Source organism: Phyllopteryx taeniolatus, chromosome 15 (genome assembly GCF_024500385.1).
Source record: "Phyllopteryx taeniolatus isolate TA_2022b chromosome 15, UOR_Ptae_1.2, whole genome shotgun sequence".
In the NCBI taxonomy this organism is placed as follows: domain Eukaryota; kingdom Metazoa; phylum Chordata; class Actinopteri; order Syngnathiformes; family Syngnathidae; genus Phyllopteryx; species Phyllopteryx taeniolatus.
The window spans coordinates 5,131,673-5,152,686 of NC_084516.1; the positions used below are offsets into that span (position 1 = coordinate 5,131,673).

Consider the following 21,014-nt stretch of genomic DNA (forward strand, 5'->3'; position numbering starts at 1 on the left):
ACACGTATTATGTTTTTTTGTTTTTGGTGGAACGGATTAATTGAATTTCCATTCATTTTAAAGCAGAAAGTCGATTTGAGATACAACCTAGCATGCTCACAATGTATATTTAATACTAATTATTGTATAATATAGATTATTGCTATGTCATTTATTTAATTGGCAAACAGATTTGAATTTTTTATTTTTTTTTACCCTGATAATAAGCAGACTAAGCGGACGTCCAAGGACGCAAGAAAGGAAGTGACCGAGGAAGCGAACAAGGAGGCACCAGAGAAAATCGGACCCCGTCCCATTTTTGTTGCACAGTAGGCAGGGCAGATGGGCAGCGAGCGAGAGAGTCGTTGCTTTCCCCCCAACCGCCAACGATTATCGACTGCTGCTCGACTTGCTCACAACACTCTCCTCCGCTCGTTTATTGCTTTGCAAAGCGAAAATTAGCGTCCTGTAAGGCGGGGGGAGGATGTCAAAACGAGTGCGAAGCAAAGAGGTCTGCGCGGACTGCAGCGCTCCGGGTATGTCAAACAAGCTAACTGCTTAGCCGCCGTGCTAACCATTTAGCCGTCAACACAACACTATAAACCGAGCCTTGTTCGTCTTTATTGTACCACTATCGCTATGCTAAAGACCACTTTGCTCATTTACTACCCGTTTATGTCTTGTATGAGTAGCTCTTGTGGTTTTAAATGTGTCTTTGGTAGCGTTTTTGTGTGTGTTTGTTTGTGCGCGAGATGTTACGAACTTTTCGGCTTCTCGCGATGCTTTCGTTGTTATTAGTTAACTTTTCGGCTTCTCGCGAGGATTTCGTTATTATTAGTTAATGGGGCTTTAACAGTTCCCAACGGTGTGTTATCTTAAATTGTGGCTCAGCTTGGCAGGACCAATGAGAACGTTTGTTGCTAGCGGGTCATAATGTGCGATGTTGATATGATGAACTTTGAGAGGGATGAATAAAGTCTATCTAGCAATGTCCGTTTCCATGACACCATCATTGTGTGTAAGATTCAGGTGCCCTCTGTTTAAGACGTTCCGTCCCTACGCCAGCAGCGTAACCCGAATTTGCATTCCACGCGTTGTACTCTATCCCAAACCTACACTAACGCAACAGTAATATTGTCATTTCAGTAAAAACGTGTATTAATTGTTTGATTTTCTGTTACTGCCTTCAGTTTTCCTGCTTAGCAGGAAAAATGCATGCTCTGTAGACGTTAAGTCTGGGGATGAACTTGGCCCAACAGTTCACTGCAGCCTCTTACAGTTGTTGGTCTTTGGGTTACTCCCTTCCGTCTCCTCTAGGCAGGTACAGAGGGGTGCTCTGTTTCCAGTGAAAAACAGTAAGTAGGGCGCTAACTGAGCGTGCCTTCCTGTGTCATGCCACCATTCTCACGCTGCGCGTCGTTCGTAACCTGGAAACCTCGTATGTCGTATAAACCGAGGAGCCCTTGTTTGTGTACTACAGTGAACCCCGGCATATACGGAGTATGGCATTCTTCTATTTGCTATTTTTGTGCTCAAGTCATCTTGTCGAATCTGGGTGTCGTTCTTAGGTTAAATTTGTTCATAGTATTTTTTTCATTTATATTTGAATCCTGTTTTGTTGGCAGTCATTGAATGCACCGCGTGCACAGTCAGAAGTGAAAGTATTTTCCCCCAACATTTATCATTGTGTGTAAATAAAGGCCAAATGGTAAGTTTAAGGATTCATACCATATGTGTAAAGTGCTTGTGTGGATATTTGTTTGCCCACATTTGTTTGCTCATGTGTGATGTCATGTCAGTATGTGCTAACGTGTTATGCTAACTAATATTATTGCTGAGCCTCATGTGAAGGTAGTTTATGTTGAGAAATTTAACTACATAATATGGTTGTTTATGTACCATGGGTTCATGATTGTGTACATGCTAAATGCATAGTGTTGCCGCTTTACGATCATGTGGCATCTACATGGAATTGCGACCTCCTTTTTCAGCAGGGGGTCAATTTTTCGCAGTTTTTGGCTATTTGCGGCAGGGCTCGGTCCCTATGCCACTGTATACAAGCCTCATTTTCTAAGTGTTTTACAGAGCCTCGCTGGGCCTCCGTCAACAGAGGCGTGTTGATCTGCGATGAGTGCTGCAGTATCCATCGAGGTCTGGGACGACACAGCTCTCAAGTCCGGCATCTGACCCATTTGGTGTGGCCCCCCTCCCAGTTTCAGGTGACTGCTGCTACTGACTCTACCACCACTGTAGCTGTTGACCATATCACACACATTCATGTTGCGTTAAATGGCTCGTTATAGATGGTGCAGACACTCTACGGCAATGGAGCCAATTCCATATGGGAGCACAGTCTTCTGGACCCATCTTCATCCTCATCCTCCTCTTCCTCAGCCAGCGGCAAACGTAAAGCCAACCCTCAAGACCGCGTTCAGTAAGTGTCTTTGTGTGTACGTATTAGGGCTGCAACGAATTCTCGAATGCTTCAGATACTTCGCATACAAAAAATGCCTTAGGATTTTCCTCGTTCTCGGGGATCCACTACCAGCCCTCCCAGTTTGATTAGTTTGATACTGTATCTGTAATTATGTGTGTACGCCTTTAAGAGGGTGGGCAGCGGTGAGTAGTCTGACGTAAGCGTAAGGAAAAGTAACTCTGGGATATCATAAGACGCTGTTGGCATGAGTTGTAGCGGACGGCAGCTCGCAAGTTTGTGATGTTCTTGTGTTGCCGCGAGTTCAATAAAGCAACTGAAAGTGCACTGGCGACTCCCTTCCTCCTTGAGCACTTCATTGCGATACTATTGGTATATACATTAGGGGCCTGTTAATGGCCGGAAAGAGTTAATTGTCAAGCTGAGACATCTCACAGTGCTTAACAAGCACCCTGAATACGTTGGGTCACGTGATAGTCGCGCATACTGTAGTTGTATATTGTGACCAGTGTACTCGTATCTGCAGGAGGCTACATTTTGAGTCAAGTACTGTTGGTGGAAAAAAAAAAAAAATGATTGCGAGTGGCAAAGTTTGTAAAAACAATTATTAAGGTAATATTTGTGTTTACTTGTAGTGGTACACTCGCTTGACTTTGGTGCGGGCAGCGTGGGTTCAGTTCCCACTCAGTGACGGTGTGAATGTGAGTGCGAATGGTTGTCCGTGTCTATATGTGCCCTGCGACTGACTGGCGACCAGTTCAGGGTGTAGTCTGCCTTTCGCCCGAAGTCAGCTGGGATAGGCTCCAGCCCCCCGCGACCCTAACCAGGATAAGCGGTGTTGAAAAGGGATGGATTTGTGTTTACCATCGTAGTGTCTTCATTTTAGTTTAGTGAGTCTGGTCTGACCTAATAAATATACAGCCACGAACCTATTGTATTATGATGTTGCATCCTAAAATGCTAGCTGCTGAAGTGGAGTTGCACAACACTTTCCTTTTTTTAATGAATGCCTTCTGTTTTTTTTAATACTTACAAGAAATGCTAATAATACAAAGAAGAAAAAATTTTACATTTAAACTGAAATCTATTTGTTTTCTTGCCTCACTGAAAATATTTCTAGACATGAAAATATATTTTGTTGCTCATTGTGAATTTAAGAAATAAAACAGTTGATTATCTAAAAAAAGTGAAATTGTTTATTTTTTCTTATGTATTCATAATTGGTCTTTGACCAAGCAAAAATATAATTTATTTGAATACTCGATTATTTGATAAAATGTTTAGTAGGATACTAGAATACTAAAAAATCTGAGATTCAAAATCTTTACCCATGTGTACCATGAACATGACTTATACTAAGTGGTCACCATGTTATTTATGACAGTGATTACCAACCAGTGCTGTGGCACATTAGTGTGCTGTGAGAGATCAGGTGTGCTGTGGGAAATTATCCAATTTAGTCTATTGAACAAATGGTCAAAAATACAACAACAACACATAATAAACATTTATACAGGATGGCCACAACTGACGCCCAGACTGGCTAACGGTTAGCGAGTTAACAGCCAGCCACTAAAGTGAGCTCACAACAGCCAACTCGACTTTCATTTGTTGACGCCCACGTCACTCACCAGGCCAGGCTCTGCCTCTTAAAGCTAGACACACATGAGGATGACAACCCCAAGTGGAGAATACTAATACCTACACCTCATGAGCAGATTTTGTTATTTTCATCATGCACAATAATTTTTTTTTTATCTTATTACTTGAATAGTTGATGGGATAGTTGGTAGATAATTGATTCTAAAAATATTTGATAGCTGTACCCCTAATGCGTACTAAAAAAAAAAGATTATATTTGTATTATTATTAGTTAGTTATTATTAGTTACTATTATTAAAACTTATGCAAGTAAATAAAAAAAAATGCAGCGTAGTTCTTGTAAGACCCACGCCACCCCCCTTCTCCAAAAATAAATCATTTTTCTGGTAAAATACCGTTTTTGTTGTTGTTAAGTAATGAAAAAAACCCTGACTTTTATTTGTCAAGATTGTGACTTTTTGTCACTTTTTTTTTAAAAAAAAAGTTACAATATTTACTTTTTCCTTGAGAGAATCAGCCTTCATTGTTTTCGCGTTCACTCCTCAAGCAATGATCATTTACGAGTCATTGTTGTGAACTTCAGCTTTACAGATGCCACGTCTGCTCTGCAAGTGTGTGTTGTGCTAAACCCTCCACAACACATGGTCAATCATACGCAAGGTCATTACAGCCACTCAGTGGATGCGTCTATTTATTCAAGTATTTGACACGCCTGGTGATTGACTGGGGTACGGTGTCTATTGGAGAGGAGGCCGCTATTTAAGGAAATCCTGATATTTTCACGACACTACATAATTAAGAATCAAACCAAATCTGTTGTGTCCAGTCCCAACAAGACAGAGTTTATCAAGGCTAAATACCAGATGTTGGCATACGTCCATCGCATGCCTTGTCGGGAGGATGACAGCGTGACCGCCAAAGATCTTAGCAAGGTAAGAAGTGACAAAATTTTTAATGTTTTTTTTTTTTTTCTTTTTTTGGGGGGGGCGTGTTCTATGCAAGTGTCACAATTGGGGTTGAATCTGATATCCTCAGAATCGAAATCAGGCCTCTCCCAAATGTGGAAAGAAATCCAATAGAGTGAACCTCTGCTATCTGCATCAACACCATGCATCTAGCATGTACACAATCATGAACCGGTGGTACATAAACGACTGTATTTTATAAATTATTCAACACACAAAAAAAAAACACACCACATGGGGCTCATTAATAGTATTAGTTAGCATACTAGCCTAACTAAGACGCTGTCGCTAACACACTAATAATTGCCGACAGTGGCCGATGTAGTAATGTGGAGGTTATTCAAATCAGCACAGCCTAACTAAACGCAACGTAAGGTTTCATATTTGTATTTTGTTTACTTCCGTGTGGTCTTTGCTTGGTGTTGACACTTGTGGAGGTATTGACCTGCAATTTGGGTGTATTGCATGAATGTCAATAAACACCAATAAACGGATATGTGTTACTTGAAATGTACATGGAAATAGATGGGAGGGTGGCATTAAAAAGGAATTGAAGCACTTGGGCCTGCAGTGTAATTCCAGCCCAACTCACTCGGCTGTCTGTGTGCAGCAACTACATTCTAGCGTTCGAACGGGGAACCTGGAGACCTGCCTGAGACTTCTATCTCTGGGAGCGCAGGCCAACTTCTTCCATCCGGTAAGCGGAACGCTGCCGTCGATAGTTGGTGTTTCCTTTTTAGGTGATATTAATAATATGTTTATTTATTTTTCGCGGGGTCACAGGAGAAAGGAAATACACCGTTGCACATAGCAGCAAAAGCGGGACAACTGTTACAAGCGGAACTGTTGGCTGTGTATGGAGCTGATCCAGGAGCTCTGGACTCCAGTGGGAAGACTCCCATTGACTACGCCAGGTAAAGCCAGGCCAAAGCGAGTCATTTACAGTCGAACTCCTCCAAATGCGGTACAGTATTCCCTCAAAAAGTCAAACAAAAGATGTCATTGTGCATGAAGTCATGCGAGACTTCAGCTCAGTGAGTATATACAGCAGTTGGAGGCAAACATTTGTTGAATGTTGAATTAAAATATTGCGCCATACAGTTAATGAAGGCATTGGTCTGGAATGAATGAATTCACTTCAAACGGTTTCCTTTGAACAATTGTTTTGAAACACGCACAGGATATGAAACATAACTGTTGGATCTCAGTAGAGGAACAAAAACCAGATGTGTGTACTATTTATTTTTTCAGTGACATAGCCAGAAGGTAAAAAAAAAAAAATCAAAACAGTGATCCGCCGTTAGCATGCAGTTCGACACAGTGAGCACGAGATGATGATGTCCCATGATGGCTGACTAATTCAGTGAGCGTAAGACTGAAGTGCAATTCAGTAGGCCGGCATGCTAAGATGAAGCATTTAGTGTCTTCTTCTGATACTTGCTCCATAAAGCACTTTTATACAATCTTTCTTTAACATCATTGTTTTACACTTATTCCAGGGTTTCCCAAATTATTTACAGCCAAACAATCAATAAAAAAAAGCTCAAAACGGGCAATAGGATGTAATCCTTTAAAAACATTTGACCTTGGGGGCAAAAAACTGACTTGGGACCTGTTTCTGCATCCCGAATTTGTGCTCATGTAATTTGTCCTGCCCTGAGGAATTCTTTACTTGATCCAAACTTGTTATTGCAGACAAGCTGGGCATCAGGAGCTGGGCGAGCGCCTCGTGGAGATCCAATACGAACTCACCGACCGCTTAACGTTTTACCTATGTGGACGTAAGCCAGGTAATAATGACAAGAATTGACCTTAAAGTGCCACCCGCCTAGTGGCGGAGAATTTGACGTTGATGGTGTTGTTGCAGATCACAGATTTGGGCAGCACTTCATCATCCCTCAAATGGCAGACAGGTACACCTGCTTTTAATATAGAGCTCTGGAAGAAAAATTAAGAGACCAAGAGACGAAAATTACTGGACATTTTTTGGGGTATTTGGGCCATTTTACTTTTTATGCAAATGCTCAAAATGACTATAGTGGTGAGTATTTCAAGGTACGAGCTGTTGTTCTGCAGATTTCTTTGCTTTGACATGCAAGCAAAAATTAGAGATACAAACGCTGTATGGCATTGAACTCAACTCTCTTCTCAATAAGCATCAGTTAGGCAGATAGTGAACAATTCTTAAAAAACAAAACAAAAAAAACAGGCCTTAAGCTGTTTATCACCGGTCCCAGTTTGAGTTTACTGTCACACTAAAGATAAATCAAACAGAATTACACGTTTTGTAATCAAAACAGCCGCATAACTTTGCCTCAAGTCTGCTAGATTCATGCTAACACATAATGACCATAATCACCATAAATGCACTAACTGTGTTATAACCCTTAGTAATGGATAGTTGAACACAACCGGTGGAGCCACATGTATGTAGACAGATGATATAGCAATATTCCATAGGCATATATTCTTGATCCTCTGCGAAGAACTACCCATATTACTGCAGCAAACAAGGAGCTGAGATGTCTCCTTGTACAGTATTGTACTGCATTCAGGTGGCCAAGGTGCGCACGACGAAAGGAGCAGCCCGATGTCTATTGAAGTGAAGCACAAAATGTTACAGAAACAGTTGAATTTCTTTACATTCGTTTTAATGAAGTTGATATTGCTATTTTATCTTATTAAAACCTACATTACAACATTTTTTGGGGGGAGGCAGGAATGGATTCATGACATTTCAAATCATTTCAATGGGGAAATATGATTTGAGATAGTGGTCACCGAACGAATTTAACTCATATCTCAAGGCAACGCTATTTGTATTTGGAATTTGGGAGTGATGTTGTCAATGGTTTATAGAATAAAATAAAAAATGGTCATTTTTACGCTAAGAGAACTGATAATTTTGCAGTAATCGCTTATTTTTTTTTCCAGAGCTGTGTCATATACAAAAACATAAATGCTTGTTTTGAATTGAGTAGATTTTCATCAATTAATAAAAAAAACATTTCCAACACTGCCTTCTTTTGATGGCTACAGGAATAAGTAAGTATCTGTCATGTCTTTCTGACTGTGTGTACCGTTTTTTGTTTGATTAAAATTAAATTGAGTGTTGTTGTTTTTTTGTTTTTTTTTAGCAGTCTCGATTTATCCGACTTTGCAAAAGCTGCCAAGAAGAAGCTCCAGTCTGTAAGCGCTCCTGTTTCATTACATATTTTTGATTCCATACCATTGTTTTAACTGGTTGTTCTTCCTTTTCTTGCAGCTAAGTAACCATCAGTTTGAAGAGCTTGCTATGGACGTTTACGACGAAGTGGACAGACGGGAAATGGACGCAGGTAGAACGCAGCGAAAACACTTGTTGCGTTGCAGCCTGTTGACCTTAATGTAATGTAAAAGTTCTACTCTTAGACAGGAAATGAATAAAAACACAAAAGCGCAATGTAACCATGACCCTTCATAAGCACAACTTAGTTCCTCTCGGTGTCATTGTCACCCGTCCCCAGGCATCCGAGTAACAACAAAGTGAGGTTAAAAGACCTTGAATGGAGCACGACTGCTAATGGATGCACATATTGCGCTCCCCTCCCACTCCATAGTCTGCATTTGGCTCCCTGCTGCTTAATCCTCCTTTCGCCAAATTAAATTCTAGCTGAATTGTTTGTCAGTGGAGCAGAACTTAGACAGAAATCTCATTTGGTTTGTCACAGTCACTGCAGACTTTGATTGCACCTCGTTGTGAGTTGTTGCCAGGTATGCGATGGCCTTTTATTGATGTTTGAAGGAGACCATCCATCAGTTTTCTATACCGCTTATCCTCATTACGGTCGTGGATGAGCTGGAGCCTATCCCATCTGACTTTGGGTGAAAGGTGGGCTACACCCTTGACCTGTCACCAGCTAATCGATTGCCCTGGCTGTGTCGCTATATTATAATAATGCAAAGTGCGGAAATGGGTGAGAAATATTGTCAAAGAGAGAAGTTGTTGGCATTAATCACCCCATTCATTGACTGCACTTGTGCATTTTGCAGACAGAGATCATTTGAAACAGGATTTTCTTTTGCGGGCCATATAAAATGCTGTAGAAAAAATTACATCAAACTTTCCCCACTATTTTTCCTTCCCTGATATGGATTAATTCAGAATATTCTCAGTCACAGTCTTCATTTGCCGGGAAACACAGTGACTTGTAGTTAGCATGGCTGCCTCACAGGTCTGAGGTTCTGGGTTGGAATCCCAGCGCCGAATTCCATGCACGTTAGGTACATTGAGGACTCTTAGAACTGCAAAGCGTACGCGAGCCCCCATAAAGATAGCATGGATTGTATTTTCATTCGTGGAGGCCGCACTTCATCACCGAGCCACGGAATTTGTCGATTAGTGTGCAGATCCTCGTGTGTTTGCACATCCAGCAGACACATTGCCAAACACAAATACCTTATCCTAATCTGAGCGGCCACTGCAGTTTTGCTTAATTATTGGCTCTGACATGATAGTGTTTCCGCACAGTCTGGCTTAATATCACACTTAATGGATGGGCAGACACTCTAGAGGCCCAACGATTTGTATACAACCAGTTGAAGAGTAAATTTCCATACTATGTCTGCTTGAATGTGTATGTTTTTTCTTCTAGTGTGTTTGGCCACTCAAAACCACAGCACATTGGTAACAGACACCACGGTGGTGCCTTTCCTGCCAGTCAACCCCGAGTACTCCTCCACCAGAAACCAAGCAAGCGCTGCCGCATTTTTTTTCAACTTATATTCATGTGTATTGTATTTAATTCCTGAATTGCTCCCTCAGGGTCGTCAGAAGTTGGCGAGGTTCAGCGCCCATGAATTTGCCACCTTGGTCATCGATATTCTGACAGACGCCAAACGTCGGCAGTGGGGGAACTCCTGCGAAAGTCCCAAAGGTGTGAAAATTCATCCATTTGTTGCTTTTTCTAATTTGAGTGCAGAGTAACTGGAGCCTAACACAGCCAACTTTAAGTGAGAGGTGGCACTTATAGACAAGTGTATTAATTCAAGAAATTTTGAAGAAAATGCCCAATATAGTGTTCCCCTTCTATATTACAGTGCAGCATTCTCTCCCTTCTATATCCTATTTTTAAATTTTTTAAAATTTATTTTCAGTGATCGTTTTTTATGGGTCTGTACAGTAAACCTACTGTAATGCTCTTGCATGTGGGAAAGGAGAGCCATAGTCGCTGAGCATTTTTCAATTGTTTATTGAACACTGGGGGAACAGTAAAACATGAACACACACTGAGCACAATTGTTTTTTTTATTTGGTCTCTATATGGTGGATTTTCACCTGTTGTGGGTAAGTCTGGAACATAACCCCCACCATGACCTTCAAAGTTCACCTTATATCTTCTTTAAATCTCTCTGTATACAGAAAGTGTAGAGCTGATCCTGCAGGGAATAAACAGTCGCCACAACAGCGAGAGCCAGGAAAACGACCAACCTGACTACGACAGCGTGGCCTCGGACGAAGATCCGGTCCAGGAGACGACCCGCGCGGACAACGACACCGATGGAAGGACCAAGGTTTGGCTAGGCACCTCCTCCCATTCGTCTTTTTGTTTTCCTGACACCGATCAAATGAATCTTGCCACCAGAGCTCCGAGTCATCCGACCTGTCGGACGGCCCCATCACAGTGCGGGAGTTCATGGACGTGAAGAGCGCCCTCACAGCCTCGGAAGCCAAAATCCAGCAGCTCCTCAAAGTCAACTGTCACCTGAGCGAAGAGCTGCGAGCAATGCAGGGCAAGGTTAGTTAAGTCTCGAGCCTGCAGGTGACTCCTTCATGTCGACACGCAGTCTTTGTCAGTGAATCAGACATCGTTGTCTCATTTCCTGTGCTGTGCTGCTCATGAACACCCAACGCCTCCGTTTCCTTTTTTTTCTTGGCAGCGAGTGTGTTAGCTTGGTTCACTGCTGATTCATTCACCAGCCAGGCCACACTTCACTTTATGTAGCCCTCTAAAGCAAACGAAGTGGATCTGTTTTTTGCTAAATGGGTTTGCTCTTTTCAAAATTATAATTTTTCATTTTTAACATATTACAAGCATCTTTTTCACCAAATCCATTAAATAAATTGAGCACTAGTTGCTCGTATGCTCGTAACTCGTAAGTTCGGGTACTCGTTAGTCAAGGCACAGCTGTAACTTAAAATAGCTGAATTGTTTTTTTCCTTGAGTTACGGCTGCAATTTCCTCCATTATTAATGCCCTGCTGTCCCGCTTCACCTGTTTTGTCCTCCCCAGCTGAACTCTCTGCAAACGGAGAACACAACGCTGCGTTGGCAGGCCCCCGGCGCACAGCACCACCCCCAGGGCCCCGTGGGACGACGGCAGACCCGCGGCGGGCGCGCCATGTCCATGTACGAGACCGGCTCCACCACCAGACAGTGCCCCCACCGCGACGACACCGCTCGTCGGGACGATGGCGTCATCTTGCAGCCCTTCCAGGCCAACGTAAGCACCATGGGGGCATTGCGGCTCCTGTTCGGCTGTTGACGTGACTCGGTAGACATGCCTGGCTTGGAGCTGGTGGTGTTTTTGTTTTGTTTTGTTGTTTGTAATCATTCATTCATTTCAATGGAGTTGGCTCAACTTGGTGTGACCCTTTTCTAGATAGGGAGGGGTCCTTTGGGAACAGCGGCTTCCTCCCTCCCATCCTTCCCCTCTTCCCTGTCCTGGTCCCGGGATGAGAGATCTCGAAGGGTTAAGTACTGGAGGGCTCCACAAAAAGCACCCCCGCCCTCCCTTTTTACGCTAGTCGCCTCTCACCTGACGTGCGTTTCATTAAAAGCAGCTTGGCTTGCCTTGCTGACTGCATACTCGCTTTTGACTGAACAACTGTTGCTGAAGCAGAGCTGCTTAAATCCAGACGCAGTGTACAAATGTCCTTGAAAGAAAGCTTTAATGTGCTTCATGGCTCCTTATAAGAACATTCACCATTCATGCCAGCATTTCTTTGCATTGACTAATCGCATCCCCTCGCTTGTCATCCTTATTGCGTCCGACAATGCATGATTATCTGGTTTTGTCTGCGCATTTGGATCGGATGGTAATTGTCTGGTATCACCACCACAGGGGTGCAGTTTGGAGGCACACAGCACCATGCTGAATTGTGACACTGCGCCCTGCCACTCTGAACCAGAGGAGACTGGGTAAGAAATGTCTTTGGTCAAACTGGAGCTTTACTAAGTGGTGGGGCGGAAACCGTGCATCTTCAAAACCACCACGATTCAGGAAACCCAAAAACATGGCATGTTTGTTGAGCCATTAGCTTTGCATCATCAAAGAGAGAGAGCCATTTTCAGCACTTTATATTGGTCAATAATTTGTTTCGGGGAAAAAAATAAAAAAACGGACCCACGTGGGGAGTTGGGGAATTCTTTTTCTCAAAAACGCTGGTCAAATTCTGAATTGTACAACCTCAGGATTGTTTGACTATAGAGTAGTCGTGACTGTGTGTTCAGCTCCTCTCCTTCCCCCGTTTTGCGCGTCTTCAGCAGCACCCTGGCAGGCTCCGAGGTGGCGGAGGGTGAAACGGAGGGCGAGGAAGACGCTGCAACCCTGCCCTGTACGGAGGACGTCATCTGTAAGACGGAGCAGATCACCAAGAACATTCAGGAACTTCTGAGGGCCGCTCAGGAGACCAAACATGAAAGGTACGTCATCCCAAAGTAAATGGAAGTTTGCACTAAACCCTCCCCAAAGAAATCAATAATGTACAGTGGCACCTTGACTTACGAGTGTCCCAGCGTAAGTTTATTTGTCTTACAAGCTGTTGCTCGGTGAATTTGATTGATTTATTTATTTGTTTTATTTTTGTTGCGAGCAGATACTTAGTTATATTTTATACCTGTGAGCTTTTTCTCGCCATGGGTCTTAAGAAAGTAAGTGCTGAGAGAAGCGGATGATGTCGATTCTGCCCCTCTCCCTGAGCGTGCCATAGCCAGTTTGGTAGATAGCAAACAGTTTAAAAAAAAAAAAAAAAAAAAAAAGGCCAAGTCTGCTTGTCTCATGCTGTTTAATGCCACTCCCAGTTGAGGTTTAGTGTAAAACTAAACGCACAACAAAGCCAAATACACGTGGTGTATTTAAGCAAACGACATAACTTTGTCTTACAAAAGTTTGCTAGCTTAATGCTAACACACAATGCAAAATTCCATAGACAGGCTGATGAAACTAGCATCGAATCGCGGTAGTTCTAAACTTTTCTTAAGTAATATTTGAACTTTTCTTAAGTAATATTTGAACGCAAACGGTGCAACACATACAGAGAGCGCAAGTAGAAATATTCACAGGCATATATTTTTAACGCTCTGCGAAAAACCACTAATATCACCGAAGCTTAAGTGAGCCGAGTTGTGACCGTCTTCGTTGTTTTACATATTATAATGCCCCTTGGTGGCCAAAACACAGACACCAAAAGGAGCAACATAATGTCCATTGAATTAAACATGCAAAAACTGTTTCATTCATAACATTATATTTAATTATGTTATTACCGCATGTTTTTTACAGTACAGTGATTTATTTATTTATTTTTTTAAACGATACAAAAATGTGTTGTTTTGGGGAGGTGGGGCTGGAACAAATGAATGGCATTTACATTCATTTCAGTGAGTAAAGTTGATGTTCATGGAACAAATTAAACGGCTACATACACACTGCAGGTCATGTTGCCCAATTCGGATTTTTTGTCACATCTAATCTTTTTATGCAGTTCTTCACATTACAAAAACAAATGCGGCTTCTACTGTGGACGGAACACGTCCGTGTTGTCACACGCATCTTCTTTTCGCCACTGACTGTTTTCTGCTGCTTCGTCCGCCATTGACGTTCTGCGGCGTCTGTTTTGTCGAATAATTGTGACGTTTGTTGCCTTTTGATGACGCATAGGTCGGATACGTGACCCGTGAGCGTCCATACTGCACTCGCGTCGGATACATATCCGATTTATAGCCACATATTATGAAAGAGGCCCATGTCGGATATGAAAAAAATTGAATTGTACTGTTCACATGGACATGATAAAAATCATATGCATGTCACATTGGGCAAAACAAAATCGGAATTGACCTGTAGTGTGAACGTATCCTCTATCTTTGTTGTTTCTAGGTCAGCACTTTGTCATGTTTGACCTGAGGGTGTAGGACACGACTGGGCCTCATTCAGACTGTGACTGACCCCCGAGCAACATTAGAGACTAATGTGTCTAAAGAGAAGCAGCTATATTCTTCAGCACACATGACACAGGGTACACACATACTGATTTTTAAAATCGCGGAGCAACAATAGCTAATCAGGAAGCGATCTGAAGCTGGCATTGTTAAAAAAAATAAATAAAAAATAAAAAACGTGTGCTCGCTGCCATTCACACTTATGCGCCACATTTCTCCAACTATGTGCTTGACAGTGCCTTCTTTAAATGCTTATTTAATTGTTCGCCTTCGCAGCCAGTTAGAGTTACGTAGAAAACGTATACAGCAGGAGTCAGGAGAGACAAAATGGGGCCATCGCCGAGACATCTCTCACTTTCCTCGACTGTGTGTGAATCGGTTCCTTTGTTTGGCGTTAATGCAACACGACAGTACACATGCAGTGGTGTAAAAATCCAATTTATGATAATAAATATAAAAACAGCATACTAAATACGTAAATAAAATATAAATATTAACCTTAAATACATTAAAAATTACATTAAATAAAAATAGATTCGATCACAAAAATACAAATATAATGCAAATAATAAATGTTAATATGAATAAATAATAAAATAAAAAACACAGTTTATTCGTAATGTACATTCATATACTAAATAAATATACAAAAATAATAAAATACAAATATAAACATTATAACAAAATCATAATACTGGGAGATGAATAAATAAAAATAGAACATAATAGAACATTACACATAAAACACTAAATAAATAATATACAAATAATAATCATAAAAATTATATAAAAATACTAAATTATAATACATGAATCAAATAATGTAAAATTTCACAAATATTGAATGACGTTTTTTATTACTACCAATAAAAAGACGATTAATATACAAATAATAAATAATGCTTGAACAATGTAAAACGAATAAGTGTAATATAGACAATTAATTAAATATTATAGAATAAAAAATAAAGTAAAAGAATAAAAATACATTGTAAATACTAGAAAAGCTATATTTACATGCAAAAAAGTGCCAAGTTTTATAGTTTTAATGCTCACTCAGATACATTTTTACAAATAGTTAAAGCTAATTTTTCAAATCGAATACAATTCAGCTTTATTTACAGACTTGAGGTGCAGGCAGAGAAAAACCGGGTACACAAATTGAAGCAACTATTTAGAGAAATACATACATACCAATGAAGTGCTAGAAAATTTACATTTACTATAAAAAGCGTCATACAAGAGCAGGAGTATCAAGTCAGGATGGAAAATAAGCCTTTAGATATTCCCACAACGGGGGACTTCATACTTCTAATTAAGTGTGTATACAGGGTATGACACGGTTATACCACTGACCATTCATGTGTATTTGTGTCTCTCTGGACAGCTTCCTTCCATGTTCAGAGAAGATCTGTGTGGCTGTGAAGGAGATGGCCGCTCTGTTTCCCAAGGTAACCCAACACCGTCGGACGTCCCGCCGTACAACAGTAGCATTTGTAGACTACACAATGTGCAGACATGCAGGCTCTTGCGCGCTGCACTAATGTTGTTATTGCATAGTTTACATTCACACGAACATTGTTGCCAACTAATTTTTTTCGGGGATGTTGCTAAAAGTTGATAAGTGACATTGCGTGACGATGTCATTGCCTGATTAACATTACGTCGATTACACAGTGGGATTCCTCAAAATGGCCATCTATCGCAGAAGAAAAATAAATACATAAATAATTAAAGTTGTTCCTATAAACCCAACACATTATACTGTAGGTTTATTTTATTCATATTTGTCTTAGATATAGTTGTATCAACGTTTGATTTTGACTGTGTTTGTTGAACTTGAATGTGTCGAGTAAATTTCGTAAATAAGCAACTAGGGAAAGGCATACAGTGGATCTATAAAGTCTACACACCCCTGTTCAAATGCGATATAAAACATGAGACTAAGATAAATCATTTCAAAACTTTTCCCACCATTATTAATGTGACCACCTGTACAACTCAATTGAAAAAAAAAATATATATATTCAAGCAGAAGTAAAAATGTGCTTTGTTTTTAAATGCTTTTTATCACGTAAAGCACATTGAGTTACCTTTTGTATGAAATGCGCTATATAAATTTGCCTTGCCTCAAAATAAACAAGAGATAATGTGGTTGCACAAGTTTGCACACCCTCTTATAACTGGGAATGGGACTATGTTCAGAATTAAGCAGTCACATTCAAACGGGACGCAACACACAACCCCCACCATTTAAAGTGCCTCTGATTAATCCCAAATGAAGTTCATATGTTCTAGTAGGCTTTTCCTGAGAGTTTTGTAGTTACATCTTGCACTAGCCAAGGTCCGCATAGTTTCCACAGCATCAGAGGGATCTCAATCTTCAAAGCTATCGGTCAGGAGAAGGGTACTAAAGAATTTCCAAAGCAATAAATATACCATGGACTTGGAGTGTATGACGTCTTAGCATTTGAGTTTGAGTATTAAAAGTTGCCAAACGATTTCAATACAATTTTAATTAACAGGTGCTTTTTGTGGGAAACGTTGCTAGGTAAGTCTGAAAACTAGCTAAATGTAGCAACAAAAGTGCTAAGTTGGCCTCACTGACAAGGAGAGGTTTTTTACTGGTGTCGCCATGGCGACCGACTCTCTGTCTCTCTTTGTCATCGCTCTTATCTCAGCTCTCTGTCTTCCCTGGCAGAGGCCGTCATCGGAGACGGTTCGCGGCTCCCTGTCGCTGCTCACCTCCAGCGCCGGCCGGCTGCACGGCGAGTGCCGCGGGCCGTGCCCCCCCGCCGCCGCCGACGCCCAGCTGGTCACGCAGCAGGTCATCCAGTGCGCCTACGACATTGCCAAAGCCGCCAAGCAACTCGTCACCGTGACCACCAAAGAGAACAACAACTAGCCAGAAACCCCCCTACAACCACCCACAAGTTATCACTTCATGTCCTAGAAAATTACATTCCTTTAGCTTGCAAAATTTAACAGTATTTGTTACTACCTTGATAGTGAACCACAATGAGGCGTTTAGGCGAGGGGTTCGCAAACTGTTTGGGTCCGTGGGAAAAATATTTAAATTCAATCCAATTAAACATAACTACAATGTGCATCCCTAAATGCCAGAGGATTTAAAAGGTTGACTACTTGTGAGAAAGGCTTTGTCCGGGTGAAAAGTCTTATATTTCCAAGATGTAAGTTATTATAGATATTATAATACAAAAGTAAGTTTAACCAGTTTCAAATCTGAACAAGTAAATTGCAAAAATATACCTTGTTTTTCTTATTACACTTTTTATTTTGGAAAAGGCGCCTTAATTATCTAAAAACAAAAATTTTGTGAACCCCCAAGCTACGGCCTCTGGACCCCAGTTTGAGAACCCCCTGCTTTTAGACTGAGGAGAATGTTACCTCACGATTGCAACACCTAGCGTTTAGCATTCCACTGATAGCAACTGCGTTATTACACGGATTTGTGGCTAACCCCAGTTTCAACGCAGTGTTACAAAGCAGGTAGGATATGTCGCTATGGTAACTACAGTAAACCCTTGCTATTCGTAGGGGATAAAGGCCGAACCCTGCTTCGAATAGCAAAAAAAGGGAGAAATTAATCCCTGAATGTTTTTTTTTTTATATAATTGCCTATATTAATAGTTGAAATCATAAATATACCAGAAAATATTATCCCATAACACCTAAATAAGTATAAGTGATTTGATAAAAATAAAAATAAATATCACTTTCGAAAATCTTTCAAAATACCAATAACAAAACTGTCATTAGTTAGCTTGAGCTTCTTGTAGTAGCCACTAATCAGAGCAAAAGTAGTATGTGGCGAAGACTTTTCGTAATTTCCGCTAACAACCCGGGATAAATGTAGCTCCTCCCTGACATACAAAGAATAGGTCGATGTCACACGTCAACATGCTTCCCTGACACCAATTACTACTTTCCTAATAGATTTTGTCGCAATCTTGTAGAATCGGAGGGTGCTCCAGAAAGAGGCTGAGTTTTTCAGCAAATAGCTGGGGGTAGGTTCCATGCGAATAAGTGAATTTGTGAATAGCAAACCGGGAAATAGTCGGGGTTCACTGTATCCGACATCAGTGTTTTTGGTACAGCCACACTTCTGTACGCTCGTGTGTGTGTGTGTGTGTGTCTGTTTGTGTCTTAAGCGCTCATTTGAAATCCATTTCAAGAACATTATGCAAATGGTGTGGAACCTCCGAAGTTTAACACAGTCAAACAGTCGCCATTATGAAGACCTTTCATAACCCCAGTCAAAGTTTTAATTCCCATTTTAGTATTATATAATAAAGTAAAACTACTCACTCCAAAAAAACATATATTTGTTTTTGTTCTGCCTGTGTCCCTGTCACGAATTTGTATAATACTACTAAGATCGACTTTTATTGAGCCAAGGGACATATTTGACATCTGACGGCACACCACCAAACAAAAAATGTCAATTAGGTTTAATTGTACCTTCTCCGCTTTAGCTGATGAGCATTTAATTGTTCTGCCTGTCGCTATACGTCACTTGCATAGATGAACAAAGATGCATTATTTGTACAGTAAAATATTTCTTCGAAGTAGAACACAGTCAAGCTGTTGCTTTAGTAACCATACAGGCAACGTTTTACGTCACATTTGAGCATTTCGTAAGTATAATATGACTAAAATAAAGTAAAACTACTCAACTCCCCACCCCCCCAAAAAAATGATGCCAGTCACTATACGTTGCTGGCATGGATAGCTGAACAAAGATATATTATTTGTAGTAAATAATTTTCGGACCGTTTAAAGATGGAGTTTGCTAGGAAGATTTTAATTTAGCTGTACTTCAAACACAAATGATTGACACACTATTCGGTCACACCTGTCGCTACAGGGTCTGATTAACTATTGTCGTGCCGTGGCAAGTTTTAAAGTAATAATTACAATTAGATACATTAGATGGGGCCAGAGAGAACATTTCTGAAAGATAGTTTTTAACAATTTTCAACTGTCAAGTCATACAGACAGTTTTATCATCTGTGACAGTGGTTTTTTTTTTTTTTAAACTGAAAACTCCACATTTAAGTGAAATTGGATACCCCGGTAATTTCGCGCAGCACACCTGATAGTCTCTCATAAAACTCTGTTCCGCTGCAAAGTAGTTGGGGATCACTGCTGTAGCATACTTACATTGCTAAAATGAATGTAATTGATATTTGATAATTATTGTTTCACTTGTACGTAGCTGCTGGTGCTCTTTCCCATGTCGCATTTGCGCCATGACACCTTCTAATTTGCGATCACCGGTACCATTCTGTGATGGCGTCACGATATTAAAATAAACAGACAAATAAACGTCAAAGAAGAAGCAAAAATTATTGGTTGAATTGCACCACTTTGGTTCAACTTTGGAGGTTCCGTTGTGTATAAAAATGTATGTATCAATGTAATTATCAGATTTAATCCAAATGCTTTTGTTGTATTTGTGAAACGTGTGTCATACCTCTTGAGAAAAACACCAGTGTTTGTTTTCGTAAGCTTTTTTTTTTTTCAAGTATGAGGTCAGCATTTTGTAGGCATACACACCAGACGAGATCTTAAAGGCGACATGTTATGGATTTTTTCGCCCACAATTTGAAACAGTTCCCATGTGTCTTAATAACTTGTCTGACGTGCTTTTTTTTCCGAATCTGAACACTTGATGTGTGTCGCAAGCACTCCAGAGACACAATTATTTCTATAAAAGCTATTAAAAAGTCAATTTTCCATAATATGTCCCCTTTAAGTCAAGGTTTTTCAATACGTTTTCAAGACCCAAACTGGTTGGAGCCGAAGTTTGGGAAACTTTGATCCAAGTAAATGTACCATTCAATCAACTGATCTAACGTGTCACTTTCTGGCCTGAAAACCGGAGGTGGAAAAAGTAACAGAATACCTCGGCCACACGGAGCCCAGTGAAGTTGGTCTAAGTTACATTTGTTGTTTATAACGGCGTCGAAAGAGACGTCATTCAATGTCATCTTGTTTACTCACTGTAATGCAACGAAAACAGCAGCCTATTAACATGTACCAAGTAATTCTGTCCAACTATGAACATAAAATATGTTTGCCTTTAATTTAACAGATGCCATCTACTTCCAACTTGATGTATTTGTTGTTTTTAACAATGTGTGCTGCAACTTACCATATTTATTCTGAGGTGGGAGAAAAGTCACACTTCCTTGGTACTTATAAAAGGTTTTTTTTCTCATAACCCAGAGTATATGCAACAAATAATCAATAAAAATATGTTTAATATGTTGGATTCAGTTATTGTGATGGTGCAAGGGAAACAGGACACAATTAATATAAAAGAAGCTTAAAATTGTGAATTCTTTTTTTTTTAATTATTATTTTTAGGCCCAAATGTGAATTTTTACTTTATGCTAAAAGCACTGAAACATAAACAAATGAAAATTCCCTTTTAGTACACTATGCAGAACATTTTGTGATTAGTGTATATCATCAGCCTAATGACATAGTTGCCTAATTGTGAATGTATTATGAAAGAATACAAATAAAAAAAAACGGGAAGTCTAGTTGCCTCAGATCAACCTTTGGGGATTACTATGACCTGGTTGATTGAGAATTTTCACAGACGTAAAGAAAAACAATTTTTTGTAGGCAAATTGGTATGTTTTTAAAATATTGTGAGTAAATAAATAAAACAAAGTTATTTTATTATGCTAATATTTATTGAGGGCTCTTACTGCTTAAATAGGCAACTAAATATATGTGTATAAATATATGTATAGTCTACATATATGCTGTGTATATATAATACATTTAAACATTTAAA

At 40.2% G+C, this 21,014-nt stretch overlaps 1 protein-coding gene across 5 annotated transcripts; it reads left to right on the top strand.

The window, feature by feature from the left end:
* The first annotated feature begins 227 nt into the window (after positions 1-227).
* Positions 228-20,473, top strand: LOC133490000 (ARF GTPase-activating protein GIT2-like). 5 transcript variants are annotated; one of them, XM_061799434.1, is made up of 20 exons: positions 228-515; positions 2,065-2,198; positions 2,283-2,413; positions 4,842-4,947; positions 5,591-5,677; positions 5,764-5,894; positions 6,676-6,770; positions 6,848-6,893; positions 8,118-8,169; positions 8,246-8,318; positions 9,615-9,712; positions 9,785-9,896; positions 10,382-10,533; positions 10,605-10,757; positions 11,253-11,462; positions 11,622-11,711; positions 12,084-12,160; positions 12,509-12,664; positions 15,570-15,633; positions 16,884-20,473. In XM_061799434.1, exons 1-20 carry the CDS (start codon positions 464-466, stop codon positions 17,085-17,087), a joined length of 2,223 nt encoding a protein of 740 aa, XP_061655418.1. In that variant the 5' UTR covers positions 228-463; the 3' UTR covers positions 17,088-20,473. The 5 variants fall into 5 exon arrangements, with proteins under 5 accessions (XP_061655418.1, XP_061655417.1, XP_061655416.1 ...); XM_061799433.1 differs by having other exon boundaries at positions 8,121-8,169; positions 12,506-12,664; XM_061799432.1 differs by having other exon boundaries at positions 230-515; positions 12,506-12,664.
* The last annotated feature ends 541 nt before the right edge of the window (positions 20,474-21,014 follow it).